This window comes from Periplaneta americana, chromosome 17 (genome assembly GCF_040183065.1).
Source record: "Periplaneta americana isolate PAMFEO1 chromosome 17, P.americana_PAMFEO1_priV1, whole genome shotgun sequence".
Taxonomy (NCBI): domain Eukaryota; kingdom Metazoa; phylum Arthropoda; class Insecta; order Blattodea; family Blattidae; genus Periplaneta; species Periplaneta americana.
In genome coordinates, this window is record NC_091133.1 from 10,883,475 (window position 1) to 10,905,134 (window position 21,660).

Consider the following 21,660-nt stretch of genomic DNA (forward strand, 5'->3'; position numbering starts at 1 on the left):
GTCCATTCTCTGTCCTGTTTTTACACTCTCTGTTCCCTCAGTCCACTCTATGTGCTCTCAGTCCAATATCTGTCCTGTCACTATGCTTTTTATTTCAGTAGGTTATTTTACGACGCTTTATCAACAGCTTAGGTTATTTAGCGTCTGAATGAGATGAAGGTGATAATGCCGGTGAAATGAGTCCGGGGTCCAGCACCGAAAGTTACCCAGCATTTGCTCATATTGGGTTGAGGGAAACCCCCGGAAAAAATCTCATTCAGGTAACTTGCCCCGACCGGGAATCGAACCCGGGCCACCTGGTTTCGCGGCCAGACGCGCTAACCGTTACACCACAGGTGTGGACGTCATTATGTTCTCTGTCCTACCAGTCCACTCTATGTTATCTCAGTCCACTTTCTGTCCTCTCAGTCCACTCTGTGCTGTGAGTTCAATCTACGTCCTATCACTACACTCTCTGCCCTATCAGCCCACTCTCTGTTCTTTCGGTACACTCTGTGTCCTCTCAGTCCAATCTGTGCCTTCTCAGTCCACTCTATGTGCTTTAAGTCCAATCTATGTCCTGTCACTACACTCTCTGTACTACCACTCCACTCTCTGTTGTCTCAGTCCACTCTCTGTTCCCTCAGTCCAATCTATGTGCTCTCCGTCCAATCTCTGTCCTGTCAGAACACTCTCTGTCATACCAGTCCACTCTCTGTACTCTCAGTCCACCCTGTGTCATTTCCGTCCACTCTGTCACCTCAGTCCACTCTGTCATCTTAGTCCACTCTATGTGCTCTCAGTCCAATCTCTGTCCTATCAGTCCATTCCGAGTCCTCTCAGTCCACACTATGTACTCTCAGTCCACTCTATGTGCTCTTAGTGCAATCTCTGTGCTGTCACTACACTCTCTGTCCTACCAGTCCACTCGCTGTCCTCTCAGTCCACTCTATGTGTTCTGAGTCCACTCTGTGCTCTCAGTCCAATCTCTGTCCTGTTGCTACACTCTCCGTCCTACCAGTCCAGTCTCTATCCTCTGAGCCCATTCTCTGTCTTCGAAGTCCACTCTATTTCCTCTCAGTCCACTCTCCGTTTTGTCATTCCATTCCCTGTCCTGTCATTGGATCTTTGTAGATTCTAATTTTACGATAATTTGCAATTCTGTCATACATGTTCCAAGTGAGTCCATTCTCTGTCCTCTCAGTCCACTCTATGTGCTCTCAGTCCAATCTCTGTCCTGTTGCTACACTCTCCGTCCTACCAGTCCAGTCTCTGTCTTCTGAGCCCATTCTCTGTCTTCGAAGTCCACTCTATTTCCTCTCAGTCCATTCCCTGTCCTGTCATTGGATCTTTATATGTTCTAATTTTACGATAATCTCTCACACATGTTACGAGGAATTACTTCTATACGGGAATCGAACCCGGGTATTAATGTGCTAGGCTAACACTTCCTTTGCCCTACGGGTTTCCTGAGCTGGAGGCATCGTATCAGTGCGACTCTGGTGTTCTGTCTATAAACTACGTCCACGATTTCATAATTGCAACTAATTGGCTTTTCAAATTCATAATAACAGCCTTTCTCTCATCGCTAAATAGTGTAGTGTTGGCTGCCATGCATACATGCATAATTTTGAATCACGTAGTGGCCTTGACACTTCGCAATATATACTTGGATTTTACCCTCAGAAGAAACATCTAATATAATAATATTAAAATATATTTCAAATTTTCCATTGTTTATTTCTTTGTAATAACTAAGTATCTTTGAAGTGAAATCTATTTGTATATGGAAATATAAAATGAATGTACATGTACTTGAACGTAATATCGTGTTATAGAACTATTCTTTTATATGCTGCATTTCAAGGCTTTTCGCAGAAATGGTTTTGCTATTGATTTTGGAGTGGTTGCACGTTCATTTTTTGACATGAAGATTATAACAATAGAGTAATAATAATAATAATAATAATAATAATAATAATAATAATAGTAATAATAATAATAGTAGTAGTAGTAATAATAATAATAATAATAATAATAATAATAATAATAATAATGATGATTTATTTTAGCTGGCAGAGTTAAAGGTGTAAAGCCTTCTCTTCCACTCAACCAGCAAACAATAATACATACATATGTATGAACTTACAAATAATTCAACAATTTGGTTTAGATAAGAGTTACTTGTATACAAGAGTTATTTACGAATTAAACAACAAAACACTATGAACTATTAATTAAACACTGAAATACAAACTATGTAGCAGAAATACATAGCTAAAATACATATAATGTTAATATATTTCAAATAATGTTAGATAATAGAAAGAGATTATTATGAGACAATTTTGAAGATGCAGCACTATCAGGATGCATGTCTAAACGAAGGAGTAACAATGCAGAGAGTGACAGTTTAAGTCAGTATGATTGGAGTGAAATGCTAAGAAGGTTATCTTTTAAACTGTTTTTAAAAGTGTTTATTGTCTTGCAGCCCCTAATACTTTGTGACAGGGAATTCCACTGTCGCGAGGTGGATACTGTGAAAGATGATGAATAACGAGATGTTCTATGGAGAAGTATACTTAACGTGCCACAGATAAGTGATCTGGTATTTACGTCGTGGTTAGAGTATAGATACGAGAAACGAGACGAAAGGCAATTTGGTGTTGAGGTGTGCAGAATTCGAAAGAGTGAAGACAAAGAGTGTAAAGTTCTACGTTCTTTGAGTTGGAGCCACGAAAGACTTGCGAAGGACGGTGATATGTGATCATATCGTTGGATATTGCATACGTATCTGACGCACATATTCTGAACTCACTATAACTTGAACTTAGGTCTCTTAACAAAACGTCACAATAATCGAAGTGCGGTATTACTAGGGTTTGTACTAGGGTAAGTTTTAGTTGCTGGGGCAAGAAGTTTCTTAAGTGACTCAAGCAGTGAATGGAGGAACAGATTTTTTATCGTTTCTTTAACTTGAAAATTACAATTTAGATTATTATCGAAAAAGAAGCCAAGATTTTTTTTACGACAGATGAATAAGGGATTAGCGTGTTGTTAAGTGTAACAACAGAAAAGTAAGAGAGTTAACTAAACGCTTATGGCCAATATTTATAGCTTGAGTCTTACTTGGATTAAGTGCGAGTCTGAAATTGGCAGCCAAAGTGGAGACAGTGACTAGGTCACAATTCAACTTGTTAACTGATTTATTGATCGTATTGTAGACAGACTTTAGAAAAAATTACTGGGTTTCGTGAAGAATCACATATGATTAAAAAATAAAAAAATATTTTGTTCTGTGTTTTGCAGGATGGAATAAAAACGGAATGTAAGGACCACAGCTGCGGTCTGAATTTAGAGATGGCATTAGATGAAACTCTTGTGCCAATTGACTTTCCCGTTGTGAAAAGTGAAGTTGAGGTGAGTGCAGTTCATGAAGTGAGTTGGACGGTAGTTCTGCCTCTGCTATGTACTGGCTGATATGGCGGCTAGATTCAGGTGACCAGGGGATACAATTTTTGCTCTCATGCTGTCGATTTCTTTATGCTGTAAATTTCTTTAATCTCTTCCACCCCAATTTTGTCATAGAAACTGCAATGATGAACCTTCATTAAATCATATACATTTTGATGATTTCATCCTCGCTTATTTTTACCATGACTGTTTTAATTTAATTGACAGTCCAGCATGGAATGTGGGTTGCTCTCAGTTAATTCCGTGGTAGCTGACTAAAGTTGTGCTTTGTGCTTGATTTAGAAGATAATCTTAATCGCGTCCTTTTATTTTTCTTTCTTAATTAGTTTTTAGCCAATCTCTACATATTTAATGTGTATTTCTTGGTATCATTTGTTAATAATTATGCAATAAAATCATAAACCACAAAGACTACTACATAGTTCCTTTTCCATTCTCCTCCATTCTGCAGTAGCATCCTCACACTGACTTTTAAACAGGGAGCAAAAATTAATCGTGTCTTCAATAAACCAACGGACAGAATTGTGAAAAGGAAATGAAAGTAGACGAGGCTTTTCATACAAATTATTTAACTACTGACACTGGAGTGGGTACACGGGAAATCGTTGACATCAGGATTAATAATAGCATGGACAGTTTTTAATAGTCATTGTTTTTCGTGAGAGACTTCTGTTATATGATATTTAATTTCATTGATTATATTTCATAGATCTTACATTAGCAATGAAGCTTTAAGGTGTGGAACAAGTGACAATTTTACAATATTACAACTACAATTACAGTTTTTACAATATTTTGAAATTTTCACAGTTTTACAATTTTGTAATTTTCTACAATTTTTCCAATATTTTGGCGAAATGTAATGAGATGAGGTGAAGTCCGAGGATTCGCCAAAAGATTACCTGGCATTTGCCTTATGGAAAACCTCGGAAAAAACCGAACCAGGTAATCAGACCAAAGGGGTGAGATGAAGTGAGGCCGATGACTCGCCATAGACCATCTGGCTTCAGTCCCGTGGTTGGGGTAAACCTCGGAAGAAACCGTTCAATGAGACCAAACTGGATGCAACTCAAGCCTGAGCTGCCCCAGCTCTGGGTCAGCAGGATATGATTGCTATGTTCTGCATTTTGCAGGAAGGAAAAGTATTAGATCTGCACGTGACTGAAATAAAGACGGAATATATGGATCACAGCTATGATGTGAAATCAGAGATGACATTTGAGGAGTCTTCTGCGCCAGTTGACTTTCCCATCATGAAAAGTAAAGCCGAGGTGAGTGCAGTTTATGAAGTGTGTTGGTCGGTAGTTTTTTCTCTGTTAGGTACTTACTGACTGATGTTGCAGCTAGATTCAGATCACTCGGGGAAACGATTGTAGCTGTCCAATTCTTCGTCTTGTAGTCCTTCGTGAATTTTCAGTTACACTTTAAGATTGATAGTGATAGATTTATTGATATTAGTTCACAAAAGTACAAAACTTAATAATTTAACAAAAAGATCTATATACAAAAGTAGTTATACATGATAAATATACAATTTCCTAAACTAATTAATTTATCGCAAATCTCAATAATTTATTGGTTCAAACTTGCACTTACGTCTGGTTTTAGTGCACGTTTAAACCAATCGTAATAACCATTAAGATTTTAAGCCTTATTTATCTGCTCCTTTTCACAATTTATTACCATAAATATTTTTAATACTTTCCTTTAAATTTTAACTCTACAATAAACAAGTGTAAATCAATCTTTCCTGTTGCTCTATTTATCCAGTATTTATGTTTAATTTTTAGGTCTTATTTTACATAATAACTTATTATTTCAAATAGGTGAGCAGATGTCGACATACTTTAAGTCATGAGCCTGAAATAGCTGAATCGGTACATTCCATATGTAGGTTAATCTTTACTCTTGCAATATTTTCTTGTCAGCAGAAACGTTTGCGTAACTTCTCTGAAGACTACCGCATACCTGTTTGAACACAAATTTGACAAAGTTGCTTACATAATCAACCTCAATTTAGTTTCATCATTGTATCAACTTTAAGAGTGTCACATGTTGAAAAAACGCTGTTCTATAAAGAAGAAGAATTACCGCATAAAAAATCTGCCCCAAGAATTGTCTTCTGTTAGCTAAAATTTTACTAGGCCTAATACAATTGTTATGCATTTCTGTGGCATCTAAAATCGATGCACTTTTGTTAATGTAAGTTGTACTATCTTTCTGTTTTATTTGCTTTGTATTTTTAGGAAGAGCAGGGTGACTTGGATACAGTGAATGAGGATCCACAGGTAGAAGTAGCAGCAGAGGACAATGAGGTTTTTACTGAAAGGTGAGTGTGGCGTGCAAGTCTTCACATAGAGAGTTCCTCGTGTTTCAAATTTCCGTTTTCTTGACTGACTAGAAGCAACTTCAGAAGTAGGTAGTATCTGTCTGCAGCACTATGCAATAATCAGTCATCATTAGAACACGGAACTGCATGCAATTGCATGTTTTTATTGATTTGGCATATTGAAGAAGTAGAAGGATATGTTTGGCGATGATGGTTTTTAAGTTCGAATGAAGCCAACTTTATTTTGCAAAAATGCATATTTCGAGGATGTTCCCTTTCAAATGCCAGGTCGATGGCATTTAAGTGTGCTTAAATACGACATATCAGTAGATTTACTGGCATGTAAAAGAACTCCTGTGGGACAAAATTCCGGCACATCCGGCGACGCTGATATAACCTCTGCAGTTGCGAGCGTCGTTAAATAAAACATAACATTTAACATTTCTTTCTGTTTGGTCACTGTTTCCTCTTCCAGTGTGTAGACCTAACCGTACTGTCCCACTCTCACAAGAAACACGTTGGTGTTATTACCTTGTGCTGAGCTCTTAGCAATAAATCCCTTACCTCTCTTGCTCTCCAATATTTCTCACATATAATGAGTTTAGAGCAGTTGTGTCACGAAATCAGCATGGCAACTTATGATTTTGAAGTTACGGGATAGCCGTGTGCTTCTCTATAAAAGACTGCATATAACTGTATAACTACTCAGTGTTCAAGCACGGGTGTAGAAAGTGTTACAGTAAGTAAGGGATTTTAGTTGTATGAGAAATCACAATCATATAAATGAGACAATTTATGTTATTATTGCCTGAGATACGTCATGCACAGTAATAATCATATACAGTAAATAAATTGTAATGAATTTATATAACAACTTTACAAACGCCTAAGGAATAAGGCAGAAATATTATTTGAAAATTGGAGTATTTGTTATATCTAATTATGATTTGATTACTATTTATTTACACACTAACAGTGCTTCACGTTAAATAACATATTATATTCTTCTAAGGGAAAATTGTATATATTGTACTTAAATTATATTGCGTCACGAAGCATTGAAAGGAGGAAAGAAATTCAGGTATATAAATATATATACAAACTCTAAGCTTTTATTTGTTGCAATTACAGTGCATATCTATGAAGTTGAAACTTTCGGGTAGAATAGGGTTCTATAAACTTGGAAATTCAATAATAATAATAATGAAGTTGAAACACATTTTCTTAAATTGCAAGAGTTAATTTTTCTCTCTTGAAAAACCTGCTGCTGACGTTTGTCGTTTATTTTTAGATATAACATTCTCTATATCAGGTAATATTACGTTAGCAGTTGCAATCGTTAAAACTGGTCATAATTGATTGTCTATCAGTCGACTCCTTAGATTAGATTTGTTAAGTTTTATAATAGGAATAACTGTTTACACCTGTACATACTGCCGATCTTTGATATTATTTCTGAAACAAATCTTTATTTTGTTATTTAAAATAAAGAGTGAGTATTGAAGATATTGTGAAGATGGCTTCAGTGCTCTTTACTCTTCAGCAAGAGGTCGAGTGATGCAGTGTATTAAATTTTTACTCCCCTGTGAAGTCTAGCATAAGACTGCTGGCAGGAGAGGGATATCAGGGGAGGTAAGGTATGAACTTGCTGTGCTGGAACAAAATTGAAGAACAGCACGTAAGAGAATGGGATGAAATTGCTGGTAGAGGGAAGGGTTGGACATCGCTGTAAATGATTTTGATCCACTTCTTCCTAAAGACTGCACAATGGACATATTGGTGAAGGAATAACTGCCATTTTGTTCAAGTGTTTGTACATAGCACTCTTGATCGCAGTAATGTACCACATATAAAATTGAATGGGATTATCGTAAAATACATAGAAATTTTTGTTTATATATTTGTTTTTGTTTGTTTATATCTGATGTATTTCTCGTTTCTTTGGGTATTGAAACAAGTATTACTTTCGTTAATAAAGGCCAGGTCTCACCTATGAATAGCCTACAGGTGTTGGACAGTAATATTTTAACAAGACCAGCATAACAAAGTTTATTAACAAACGCTATTTAACATTTAAAATAAGCAAATTATAACTAAAATAAAGAATAATTTTACGCTACTAAGAGGCCATCTCACAACACATAGTACGAAAAGCAGACATGTTGTCCCAGTCGTCATGAGCACAGTGCACTCTCGGGCTAGCGTCTCTGTAGGGTATGCAGTATTCCAGTGATAGAGTGTCCTTCATGCCAAAAATTACGTCAGCAGTAATAATATAATGAAACACAGTGTTCACGCACGCATTAAAATAAGCATTAATAAATACTCAGAATTTCGTTTATAAAGTCTGTAACCTAAAAATATAGGTCTCTTCTGAAATTATTGAGGGTCCAGTGAAAGAAGTGCACAAGCCACAAATCCTGATTATATGGAATATCTCATTCTTTCACTGGGATTTTTACCTTTCATCTGAGTCCAAGACTAAATAATATGAACAATCGGAATCGGAGATTGATAGATCCTAGGAATTGGTACAAGCTGTTTTTCGAAAATGTCGTAATTTAATATTTGCTGAAATTAGAGTTGTCTAAAAACAATGTATTTGAGGTAAAAGTACTCGAAAAATTACAAAAAATTGGAGGTAACATATGAAATCGTGATAGGTTTGAAGTGGAAAATGAAACAAGATAGCTTCAGTCCAGGTAATAATAATAATAATAATAATAATAATAATAATAATAATAATAATAATAATAATAATAATAATAATAATAATAATAAATATAAAACTACTTTGATATTCTATTCATTTTTATGAATTTCAGAGTGTGTCAGACTACTGTTTAATCTACAGTAATCTCATTAGAGGTTTTGATTTATTTAGAGAAAATCAAAAGTCGAGTGGAATTTAATTGACTATTATACAATTAGAAGAAAATATATAAAGATTAGAAGAAATGAAGTACTCTAATAGAATAAAATATTAATTGACTTACTAAAATTCTATTTCATTAATGTTAGCTTCACCGAAACGTTTGAATGGAGCCGCATTTTCAGTTGACTGTCTATGCTGTAAACAAATGATGATCGCAAATCATGTACCGTAAAGAATTTGCGATTTTAAATGTTGGCAAACAAAGAAACAAATGCTAGGAAAGTGATGACAAACAAATTCCAGGGATGCGATAAAAGTAAATGCTAGGGAATTGATGAAATTTTGCGATAAGCAGCCATGATTAGTTGAAAGACGTCCTTTCGTACCATTTTATTGGTCAAATTAGTATGACGTAGTAAACGTATAATAACATATTTTTTATGTAACAGAACCATTTTTATTAAAATTTCAAAATTCACTATTAGCTCTAAAACTTTAAGCAATCAAAACATTTCGAAAAAAATTTGAAATTACTGCGATGATTTCTATGGGAATCCGCAGATGTAACAGACAAAATGGTCATTTTGCATAGAGAAGTCCGCCACACGAAACTACTCCTTTGTTTAACTAGCCGTAATATGGAAACTATTGAAGATTATGAATAGCAACCACTTTTAAAAATAATTTTCATTCTTTCTGAACATTTCTGGCTGTGACCCACTTCTAAAGCGGAAAATAAAGTTCGTCAATCATAATGCATTTACTAGGGGAGTATGAAAGTCTTAAATTTGATACAGACATCTCAAATACTTCTCTCAAAGTGGAGAAAAAATATTTATTATATAATGTCAGTTATTTTGTTGCAGAGTTTTGGGAGCACTGTTACTAATTCAACGTTCACATAACAACGAACACCAAGTTAGAGATAATACCAACACAAATTTTTTGATGATAATCCTTAATACGAAATGGAATCAGTTACGTTCCACTAAGAAATTTTCCAAATTTTAAAATGTAAAAATTAAAAAAAAAACTATAAGCATTTCTTTTATCTTAACAGTGAAATGTTTTTGAAGTGTTAGTGAAATCAGGATATAATCAGTGAAACGTGTCGTAGTTCCATTGCAGTGAGTGAGTTGGCAGCGAAATGAGTGTAATTTGAAAGGTACTTGTGCAGATATGAACATATCATACTCGCGGGTTTTAGTTCGATCTTAGTTTTAAGATACAAATTAGATTTATTTCAAATGTTATTTTAAGTGATCGTTTCATTTAATTTAGTATATTCCCTGTTGTTGTTGTTGTTGTTATTATTATTAGTATTATTATTATTAATTATTGTTAGTATTAATTATTAGTATTATTATTAATTGTATTTTTAATTAATAAGTTTATTATTGTCATTATTGAGTGTAATTAGTTACCACTGCCACCGGGTATATACCCACTGCAGTGTTAATACATACATAATACATACATTAAAAATAAGAATAGAAAAGTTATAGTTCATTTGCAATGCCGAATTTCGAAACAATCACAGATAACACACTCGTATCCAAAAGAAGTAAAGCAAAGGCAGGTGACTTTGGACAAAAAGGTTTATCAAAAAGAATAGCCAATTAAATGTTGACTAACGTCACAGTCTACTATATACAGTCACGAAGCTTGAGTTCTCAGGGTGCTAGAAACATTAGACTGTGACGGTTCTATTTTGCATTGCCTGTAATGAGGCGATATTAGCGATCCTAGTTGTGAGCAACTATCTAATGCTTGCATATTTACTACATATTAAGCTTCGCGACTGTATATAGTAGACTGTGCTAACGTGGTGTAATCCTAAAATGTATTCTACGAGTGAAGACCAAAGAGTTGACCAAATCTTGATACTTGCAACAATACTCATGAATTATTTACAACAATGCATCTCTAATGGTAATGTATGGCCTAGTGAAATAGTTTTGCTTTGCTATGAATATTGAGTAATTGAATGTATATGTGTTACGGCTGTTTTATATTTTTATATAATGATACTATATTTCCTTCAGGATTGCAGTTATCAATGAAAGGATTGTATCATCAGAATTCATCAGTACTGCTCATGAAGAGAATGGGACTGTATGTACGATTCCCGAGAACTCAGATTCCTCGGGAAAACCTGTGCTGACTGGTGAAGACGAGAAGAAATTGGAATCTGTAGTGTCTAAAATATGTTTGTCGAATTTCGCAAAATTGAACGAGCATTTACCCAAGCACGTAGGCAAGAAACCTTTGAAATGTGATGTTTGTGGTAAGTGTTTCACTGCGAAGAGTACCCTAAAAAACCATCAGCGCTTGCACAGAAATGAGAAACCTTTCAAATGTGATCTTTGTGGGAAGTTTTTCGCTCATTCTTGTAACTTAAGAACCCATGAACGGCGGCACACAGGCGAGAAACCTTTCAAATGCGATATCTGTGGTAGGAGTTTCGCACAGTCTAGTAGCCTAAAAACTCATAAACGTCTACATACACGAGAGAAACCTTTCAAATGTGATGTTTGTGACATGAGTTTCTCGCAATCGAGTAGCCAAAAGAGACATAAACTTTTGCACACAGACGGGAAACCTTTTAAATGTGATGTTTGTGGTAAGAGTTTTCTAAAGTCATTTAGCTTAGAAACTCATATACGGCAGCACACTGGCGAGAAACCTTTCAAGTGTGATATTTGTGGCATGAGTTTCCCGCAATTCAGTAGCCGAAAAAGACACGAACTTGTGCATACGGGCGAGAAACCTTTCAAATGTAATATCTGTGGTAAGAGTTTTGCAAATCCAAGTAACTTAGAAGCTCATGGACGCCAGCACACAGGCGAGAAACCTTTCAAGTGTGATGTTTGTGGTAAGCGTTTCTCGCATTCCAGTAATCTTAAAATCCATGAACGCGGTCATACCGGCGAGAAACCGTTCAAATGTGATGTTTGTGGTAAGTGTTTCTCGCAATCGAGCGGCCTTAAAAGACACATATTCGTGCACACGGGCTAGAAATGTTTAAAATGTGATGTTTATTATAAGTGTTACTCGCATTCGAGTATTCTTGGAATCCATGAATGCCGTCAGACAGGGAAGAAATAGTTCATATGTGTTGTTTGTGGTAAGTGTTTCTCGTAATCGAATGGCCTTAAGAGACAGAAATTTGTGCACACGGGCTAGAAATGTTTCAGATGTGATGTTTGTGGTAAGTGTTACTCGCATTCGAGTATTCTTGGACTCCATGAATGCCGTCACACAGGCAAATGTGATGTTTGTGGTAAGTTTTTCTGTAAGTTATGCAGCCTAGGGAACCATGAACGCCGACACACAGGCGAGAAACGTTTCAAATGTGACGTTTGTGATAAGTGTTTGAGTCGGTAGCTTAAAAATCCACGAACGCCAGAACTGACGACAAACGTTTCAAATTCCATGTTTGTGTTAAGGGATTCGGTAATTTCCTAGAAGACGGGCAAAATCCAACATGGCTGACGAAAACTACAAAAACCGTTCTGCCAACTATGAAGTCCAAATGTCACCAAACATCGCAAAATCAAAGATGAAAAATCAAATATACGTTCATATTTTTAAAGAAGAACAAGCCCTTCAAAAAAATTAAAATATATTTAATTTTTCGCCTTTGATTTGTTTGGCGTTTAGTGGCATTCGAACTTCATAGTTGGTAGTACTTTTCTGGCAGTTTTCGTCCGCACTTTACCCCCAAAAATCACCAAAACACAAAACAAAACATAATAATTTATCAACTTATCAAATAAAATTCAATTCTCATTGACGTCTTCATCGACAACCACTTCACTTCCAGTATAAATGACACAGGCTTTAAGGCAATCTAACCTTAAACCATGCAGCCAACAAAGAACTAAACCAACACTTTGTCGTACAGTCAACTTTGCATAAATAAACCACATCTTTACACTAAATGAAATTCTCTTCGAACACTTATTACACCTTAACATCTACAGAAAATTCAGTAAATAATTCCTTTAAACCACAGGAAAACAGTGTTCTCCTCAACATTCAACACAATCGTTATTCACCAGCGAAAGAACTAAACCAAAATCGACACAAAATTTAATAAATAATTTCAGAATACGGATTCCTTCCTTTCCCTCTTACTTCAAAATTCCAACCTCGTGCACACAAAATAAATTATTGACACTGAGAAGTGCCTTTTCGTAAGCATGACGATGCGCATTCGACAAATGCAGACAAATCTACAATGTAACACCACTCACGTCAAACAACCAAGAACAACTGACAACGTCATTATCCATCCAAAATTAATGAAAATTCTAGAATAAATTACAACTATAACCAATCAAATCGAAAGAAAACCACAAAAATCATAAAATGACAAACTTTCAATAGCTTTAGCCATCAGACACAACATAACACCACTCACGTCAAACAACCAAGAACAACTGATAACGTCATTATCCATTTAAAATTAACGAAAATTCTAGAACAAATGACAACTATAACCAATAAAATTAAAAGAAGATCACGGCGACACCTAGTATAAAATCCTAGAACTAACATGTAAAAGTCACTAAAAGATCACTAACATTTAACTCTGAAATAAAAAAAGTTGGTAATACTTACTATATTCAACCAAGTGCCCGTCTTCTATGAAATTACCAGGGATTCTGTGAGTCGAGTATTCCAAAAAGTCATTGACTTGTACACAAGCGAGAATTTTTATAAATATTTTGGCTGTCAAATATGTTTCGCTATTAGGTATAGCTTAAGTATTCATGTACTCAAACATATTGATAACAAACATTTGTAATGCCATTTTTTTTGTGTTTCTCGCGATCGGGTAGCCTAAAAAGCCAAAGCCAGTAACGCTTGTAGCTGAGAATCTTTTCAAATATGAAATGTGTGAAATGTTTCTTTTGAAAGAATGTTTTAAATATGTTTTTATTTACTATTTATTTATACTGGCAGAGTTAATGCCATAGGGCCTTCTCTTACATTCTACCAGGCAAGAAATTACACAAGCAGTGAAGTTTAACAAAAAGTGAAAGAACAAACATTCTGACGAAAATATTTGGTAATGTGATGCCTTTGAAAATGTGTTTCTCTCAGTCGTGTAAGCTAAAACTTCATGGACAGGCGAGAAACCGTGATCGGAAACGTGAACGAGAACAAAAATACTGTTAACATACATACATTGAAAGATGAGCATTCGCAATTAACGAGAAATTTGTCGGGAACGTGAAAGTTGATTCACTCTGCTGTCATCTTAAGGGTCTAGTCACATATCTCCGGGACGTGACGATGCTCTCCGTGACGTGGCGGCATCTTCCGAGAAAATAAAATATCGTCGCCTTGCAGACAAAGCAGTGCATTCCTACATCTCGAGTGTTGTGGTTATATTTTATGCTTTTGAACTGTTTCTACCTGTCGAAATGAAGGACGAAATGTTGATTGAATTAGTAAAGGCACACACATTTTTATATAATTTAGCTGATCCAAAATACATGGATAGTGGGCTGAAGATGCGTGTCTGGAACAAAATTGGACAGAAAATGGAAGCAGAAGGTAAGTGTTTATTGTTATTTTATATTAGTATTTTATTAACTTTATTATACTTAACATGAAAAGAATCTGTCGGTATGATCATCACTTTAGCTAATCTAAATTGAATTAAGTAAATAACATCGGAAGGCACAAAGGACAAAAGGCGAGGCATATGTTGAACATCATGGATTGGAGCGACATGCCAGACCACTGGTACCTGTACCCTGTACTCTGTACAGTGCACAAATGAATGTAATTTTTCTTAATCTACCTTATGCCAAAGGCGGAAATCTGTACCTTGACTCTTAGAGACATTATTATAAGAGTTTGTTTTGTGAATGTTAAAAGTTGTATCCTGTCATTGTGCCAAAAACCTGTATCCTGTCATTGTGCCAAAAACCTGTATGTACCATGTAAGCTAATTTTAATTCATTCTTGTTATGCCAGACATACGTATGAGGCGCATTCGTTGTTTTGGCGTGTAAAGAACCGACATTATCTCATAGTTAATAAACGAATGTAGAACATTGATGAGTTTAGCATGCATTGTCGATAGTAAAAGCGTGGAACTGTGCACATACGGACTGTTATTGGATTCATTTTTTTTTATAAATATGTCATTCTTTGTTTATCAGGAAGGTTTTATTTTTTCTATGTTAAACTTGTTCTGAATATCATTACAAGTTATAATTTCCAAATAAGTGAGAGGAGAATGAAGTTAATTCGCATGGCTGTGGCCACGTATAATGAAATATATAATAAAGACAATTATGATAATAATTTAAGAAGTTCTACTCCTGAATGTCAAGAAATGTTTTCATCGTTCAGCTATAATGACAGATCGTTGGACAACAGTAAATCATCAGGTTACAGGTATGTACTCCTAATCATTTTAAAATGAAATTTAGTTTTATATTGTTTAATAATGAATTTTGTTAATTATTATATAATATACTAGCTGAAAGCACCTGGCGTTGCCCGGGTTGTCCTTTTTGCTTCTTTTAACCTGGTTGTTAGACTTTTTGGAAATCTCAGAAACTCAACTATAGACTACCAAAACGATTTGTTTTTAATAAGTTTTCCTCGTCCATAAAGATGAATCTTTACGTAGCATCACTTACATGAATTAATGAACTTCTTAGCCAAATGCCTGAAAGAATTAACTAAATTTAAAACAACTGCAGATCAGGCAACGAAAGAAAATATATCATCACGTGCCTTACTTTCAAATGTGTTTTAATTTGTATATATGTATATGTACTGTATATACTGCATACATATATGTGTGTGGTTATTTATTTATTCTGGCGTAGTTAAGGCCAACACTCCTTCTCTTCCACATCACCAGAAACACAAATAAAAAAATCAAACTACAATTGAAGTAAAACCAAACGAACATATATATATATAGTCACACAAACTTTTTAAATGAATTAGCATTGTCTTGAAGTTTAGCAAAACAAAAACACACCCTTCGATCCCTATAGCCTATAGGGATGTTCTACAAGTCTTACATTTTATCTTTGCCGGCCAGTGACTTAAATTTCAAGTGGCTATCTTCTTAGTCATGGGAGTCAGCTTATTAAAAAGCATTGCAACGTGTCTGCCATCTCCTTTCCTCCCCCGCAAATGTGACATTGCACAAAGGCAGAGACAAAATAATTATAAGCTCTGTACATTGATTCTAAAGCTGTGCATTTCACATATTTTCATGTCTGTATGTACTTTCGCTTGAATTTCAGAGACAGCTGACGATAAACAGGGAATTCCCTTCTTCCCAGTCTGAACCCGTTGGGGTGTCATCCACAGCCAAAATTTATCTCTCTATCGGTCGTAACAAAGAATCAATATATACGTAGATATATAATTTAATTTATATTGGAAAATTTTTTACCCATTTACCTCTGTACTCCTATTTTTTTAATATGACTTTAGAAAATATATCTCACAAATTCAGAACATATTATATTAATTCTTATTTTATGTACAGAATACAGATACCTGTACAATATAAACTCGCAGTAAGTCATTTTTCAAGATAAAGACTAATATTCTGAGAGATGTATACCGGGTTTTTAGAAATTAAGAGATTGTTATTTCCGCAACGCATAACATACTACATTGGCAATGTGTTGATACAGTTAGAATTTCGCAGTAACATATTTTCGGACATGAACAACAATATTTTGAAAGACATATTTTAGAATTAATACCGGTACAGTGTTATTTTTAGTCGCCTTACGTACATTCACATACTACATTAGCAATATGGCAAAGATATCATCGAATTGCTTTTTATGAATGTAAAATCTTTTCTTTTTTTTTTCCTACTTCTTTGTATAAAATATAGTTGAGAATATGAAAACACGGAGTTTTTAAGTTAATGTCTGCGACTTTGAGCGACTGTCCTTGAGCTTAATTTTAATATGGCCATTACAAATGCTAGTCGCACTGAAATTGCTGTTATTTAATATCGAAAGGCATGTTAGTGGGTATCATAGGAATGCGTGGGATAAAAACATCTCCGTTCGTTTTGCCAGTTAATATTGTCATTTCTTACGTTCTGAATGAGTTTTTTCACACCAATTCTTGTTGCATTGCATAATTTTGGCGGGTCATTATTTTGCAATAGTACTATTGGTGATTCAGTATTAAGTATTAAATTATATAGTAGCAATCCTTGTGGTTTCAAAGAATTCAGTTGGATAAAACACAGTCTGCTCACTATCTACAACTGCGTAAAGATGCTTATTGGATGAATTGTTTGGTTTTAGCCTTAATGATGTGTATCAACAATGTTATTAAATTTCGTGTTATAATTTCCATGGCCTCGTGAAAGTCGATGTTGAATACAACAGACAATAATAAAGAACAATTGACTATAGAAGATTGCATTTTAGTATTATACATGAATGTTTGATCATATTTATTTTTATTTTTTACTTTTTAAATTAATTTAACGTCCATTTTAACAATTTTAATATTGCCTATGTTCTTCTCCTGGTTATGAAGGTTAAATGTGCAAACTTTGGCACATATCGGCGAAAGCGTGTAGATTAGTATTGAGAACATACACACATACATACATACATACAGTAGCGTGCAAATTAATCCGAACACGACATATTTTTACATTTTCTGTCATTGTTGGCCTCACAGCTGCTCATACCGCTTTAATTGACATCTGTAGTACGTGTAATTCCATTGTTGAAGGTCTGTCATTATTATTTTTTTTATAATATGTGATATTTTGCCTGTCGTTTTGTACTTATAAGCATTTCAGTTGTGTTGAAGACTTAATACTGCAATCCTGTGTACATTCTGTCGTCTTCACAAATGGATACAATTCCACGAAAACGGTCTAAAATTATAACATTAGCAGAGCATTCTTCTGTGACACAGAGGCAAATTGCTGCAGAATGTCGCATCGGTTTGGCTACTGTTAATTCGATCATAAAACGATACAGGGAGACTGAATCCATCACACCCCAGAAAAAGGGAAACTGTGGCCGGAAAAGGAAGACTTCACCTGCAGATGATTGTTTAATTGTCAGGAAAAGTAAATTAAACCCTAGACTAACTGCTGTCGACTTAACCCGCGAGTTAATGGCTATCACTGGGGCGAATATTCACGTCACAACAGTGCGGCGTAGGCTTTTGGAAGCTGGACGAAGGGCTCATAAGCCTATTAAGAAGCAACTGCTAACCACTGTTATGTGCAAAAAACGCTTAATGTGGGCAAAATTACATCAACACTGGACAGTGAATAACTGACAGAATGCACTTTTTTCCGATGGGTCTCATTTCGAGGTCCACGGCCACCGTGTTTCTTACGTTAGGGGAAGGATCCGAAAAAGTAACAGCAGCTCATCTCCAACAAGCACCCAAATACCCCCCTAAAGTAATGTTTTGGGGTTATTTTACACATGAAGGGCCTGGAGCATTAATACCTATCAAGAGAATGATGAATTCTGACAAATATATTCACTTATTGGAAACCAGAATTGTACCCCAGCTGCAAAAATCATTTCCGGATGGCAGAGGTGTGTTCCAACAAGACCTGGCACCATGCCATAAGTCTCGAAAAACTACAGAATTCTTCAACAAGAAGAATATTCAGGTACTCCCCTGGCCAGGCAACTCAACCGACATCAACCCCATTGAGAACTTGTGGTTAATTTGCAAAAGAAGAATGCAAACAATGGATTGTTCTACAAAGGAGAAGATGATTTCTGCCCTCATTGGTGTATGGTTTCGCGATGAATAAAAATGAAGAATATTTGTGGGAAATTAGTGGAATCCATGCCAAATCGTCTCAGAGCTGTTATTACGAACAAGGGAGGCCACATAGATTACTGAGGTATGTCTTAGATCCTTTTTTTTTTATCCCGTTTGAGTGTTTTTGCATAAGTAATTACATTGTTCGGATTAATTTGCACGCCACTGTACATACCCACATTCAATTTTATATATTAAGATATTAATTATATGCTTCAAATATACAGTATTATTAAAATATGTTATTTGAAATTATTTTATTTTATTACCGGTATTTTAATATACCCCACAAGAAGAAACAAAAATTATTATTACTTAAGTAATAATCGGTATTTAGGCTATTGAATGGTAAAGAAAAATGAATAATAGATGTATTAAATTATAACTACATTATTGTTTCAGTTGCATTGAAAGCACTACATTACTATTTTAATGATTACACAGGATGTAACTGAACCAGTTCCTTCAGAAAGTCATAATTTATTCTCGGATATAGAAACTTGAACTGAAGAATACAACCTATAATCAGGTGACAGCAGCAGCAGTTCTGATGAAGATGGTGGTAAAATTGTAAAGGAACTAAATGCAACAAACTGCAATCATGAAAGTGTCGTCGAAGAAGTTGCTGAGAATCGAAATAACAATACAACAGAAGAGGAAGTGATGGAGCAGAATTTTGCTCAGAATTATGATGAAGAAACAGGCCTAAGGAGGAAACGCAAAAAAAGTGATAAAATTACGTGGAAGGAAAACATACGGAAGGCACAAAGGACAAAAGGCGAGGCATATGTTGCACGTCATGGATTGGAGCGACATGCCAGACCACTGGTACCTGTACCCTGTAAGCGCAGAGGTAGGTTCCAATGCACATCTAAATAGGGTGAAGAACAAACAGTATTGATATATACATCATTTCGTAACATGGGAAATATTTATTATCACAGACAATTTATTCGCATTCTTGTTGAAAGAAAACCAAAGGCTCGAACCAGTAGCAATATAAGAAACTTACTTACTGTACTTACTTACAAATGGCTTTTAAGGAACCCCGAGGTTCAATTCCACCCTCACATACGCCTGCCATCGGTCCCTATCCTGTGCAAGATTAATCCAGTCTCTATAATCATATCCCACTTCCCTCAAATCCAATTTATTATTATCCTATCCAGAGGCGGCTCCTCAGGGCAGGCAGGGTAGGCTAAGCCTACCTCAACACATTTAGAAAAACCTAAAAGTGGATATTTATTAACTACCCCAACACATTTGGAAAACCTTATATAATTATATACTCTTGTCTAGGTGCTTAGAAATTCTTCAATTAACTATTAATGGGATTTTTTGAGGGTTAGTTGGACGTTGCTTACTACTGGCAGTTCGATTTATGCGACAAGAATACACTGGACAGATCACGATGCGTTAGAAGGTAGGCAGAAGCGAAGTTAGCCGACCTTACACGTAACTTCAAAGCTGGCCCTGGAGTAAGCATTAAAAGAGATCGCTATTCTAAATGCTTTCTTAGCGCATGCGTTCTATGCTTAAGCCAGCGCGCTAGAATTCTGCCTGCCCTAACGAGAACCCACGAGCATTATCGAACACCTACGATTTGCGAAATTTCTGTTTGAAAGTTTCACGAGTTGGAACGTAGATTGTTACGAGTAGTATAACAGTTTTTAAACAGTATGTTTTAAAAGATTTTTTTTAGCAGTGTATTTTAGAAAATGTGATTTTTGCAAGTACGTACTGTATATTAATGTTACGTATATTTGGTGATTTATAGTTAATGTAAGTGATAACAATAATATTATATTATGACTGATATAATAAGTGAACTGTTACGTTGTCCGTTTTCGCGTCGTAATGACATTGAAAAGAGAAGTATTTTGGACAATGGACGACCCACTCCTGCATTAAGCTCTATTGTTCATAAAGTCAGTGCTAAAGGTGCAAGAAAATTTAATCCTTCAGGGTATGAAACACTATGAAATGGAAATATAAAAATTTGAGGTTTATCTTTCGAAAAGGTGGAAAAATTCAAATATCTTGGAGCAACAGTAACAAATATAAATGATACTCGGGAGGAAATTAAACACAGAATAAATATGGGAAATGTCTGTTATTATTCGATTGAGAAGCTTTTGTCATCCAGTCTGCTGTCAAAAAATCTGAAAGTTAGAATTTATAATACAGTTATATTACCGGTTGTTCTGTATGGTAGTGAAACTTGGACTCTCACTTTGAGAGAGGAACATAGGTTAAGGGTGTTTGAGAATAAGGTTCTTAGGAAAATATTTGGGGCTAAGAGGGATGAAGTTACAAGAGAATGGAGAAAGTTACATAACGCAGAACTGCACGCATTGTATTCTTCACCTGACATAATTAGGAACATTAAATCCAGACGTTTGAAATGGGCAGGGCATGTAGCACGTATGGGCGAATCCAGAAATGCATATAGTATGTTAGTTGGGAGGCCGGAGGAAAAAAGACATTTGGGGAGGTCGAGACGTAGATGGGAGGATAATATTAAAATGGATTTTAGGGAGGTGGGATATGATGATAGAGACTGGATTAATCTTGCACAGTGTAGGGACCGATGGCGGGCTTACGTGAGGGCGGCAATGAACCTGCGGATTCTTTAAAAGCCATTTGTAAGTAAGTAAGTATGGTATGAAACACATAAATGGCTAACAGGAAGTGAAGTTAAAGCTAAGCTGTAGGTGGTCACGTTTGTTATTGTAATCTAAAGAAGGTACTTGGAATCAGATCATATTTGTAACTCGGTAAGTCTAAAGAGACTTGAAAAGAATTTGAATCCAATTTCGGAAATGTTGTCTGAACAACAAGGGTTGCAAGACAACAGTATAACAATAAACTAGAAAAAACCGACAAATTATGAGACGGCTCATTGATGTAACAGTATTGTTATGTAAGCAAGAGTTAAGTTTTCGGGGGGCATGATGAAAGCGAGCTGTCATTGAATCGCGGGAATTACATAAAAATGTTCTGTAAATTTTGCCTACCCTGGACATTTGACTACGAGCCGCCACTGATCCTATCTACGTCTCGGCCTCTCAAAAGATCTTTTTCCTTCGGTCTCCCAACTAACCATACGGGCTACATTCCCTACCTATCTCAAGAGTTTGGATTCAATGTTCCTAATTATGTCAGTGAAGAATACAAT

At 35.5% G+C, this 21,660-nt stretch overlaps 1 protein-coding gene across 2 annotated transcripts in view; it reads left to right on the top strand.

Moving 5' to 3' along the window:
* Nucleotides 1-21,660, top strand: part of LOC138693052 (zinc finger protein 271-like) — a 152,952-nt gene that overhangs the window by 89,806 nt on the left and 41,486 nt on the right. Inside the window, exons 4-7 of one of the 2 annotated variants that reach the window (XM_069816607.1) lie at nucleotides 3,289-3,399; nucleotides 4,587-4,724; nucleotides 5,700-5,782; nucleotides 10,703-14,225. In XM_069816607.1, the coding sequence (XP_069672708.1) occupies nucleotides 3,289-3,399; nucleotides 4,587-4,724; nucleotides 5,700-5,782; nucleotides 10,703-11,675 (1,305 nt within the window). In that variant the 3' untranslated portion in view covers nucleotides 11,676-14,225. Of the gene's footprint in view, nucleotides 1-3,288; nucleotides 3,400-4,586; nucleotides 4,725-5,699; nucleotides 5,783-10,702; nucleotides 14,226-21,660 lie in introns of those variants that run through there. The other variant, XM_069816610.1, reaches the window with a different exon arrangement.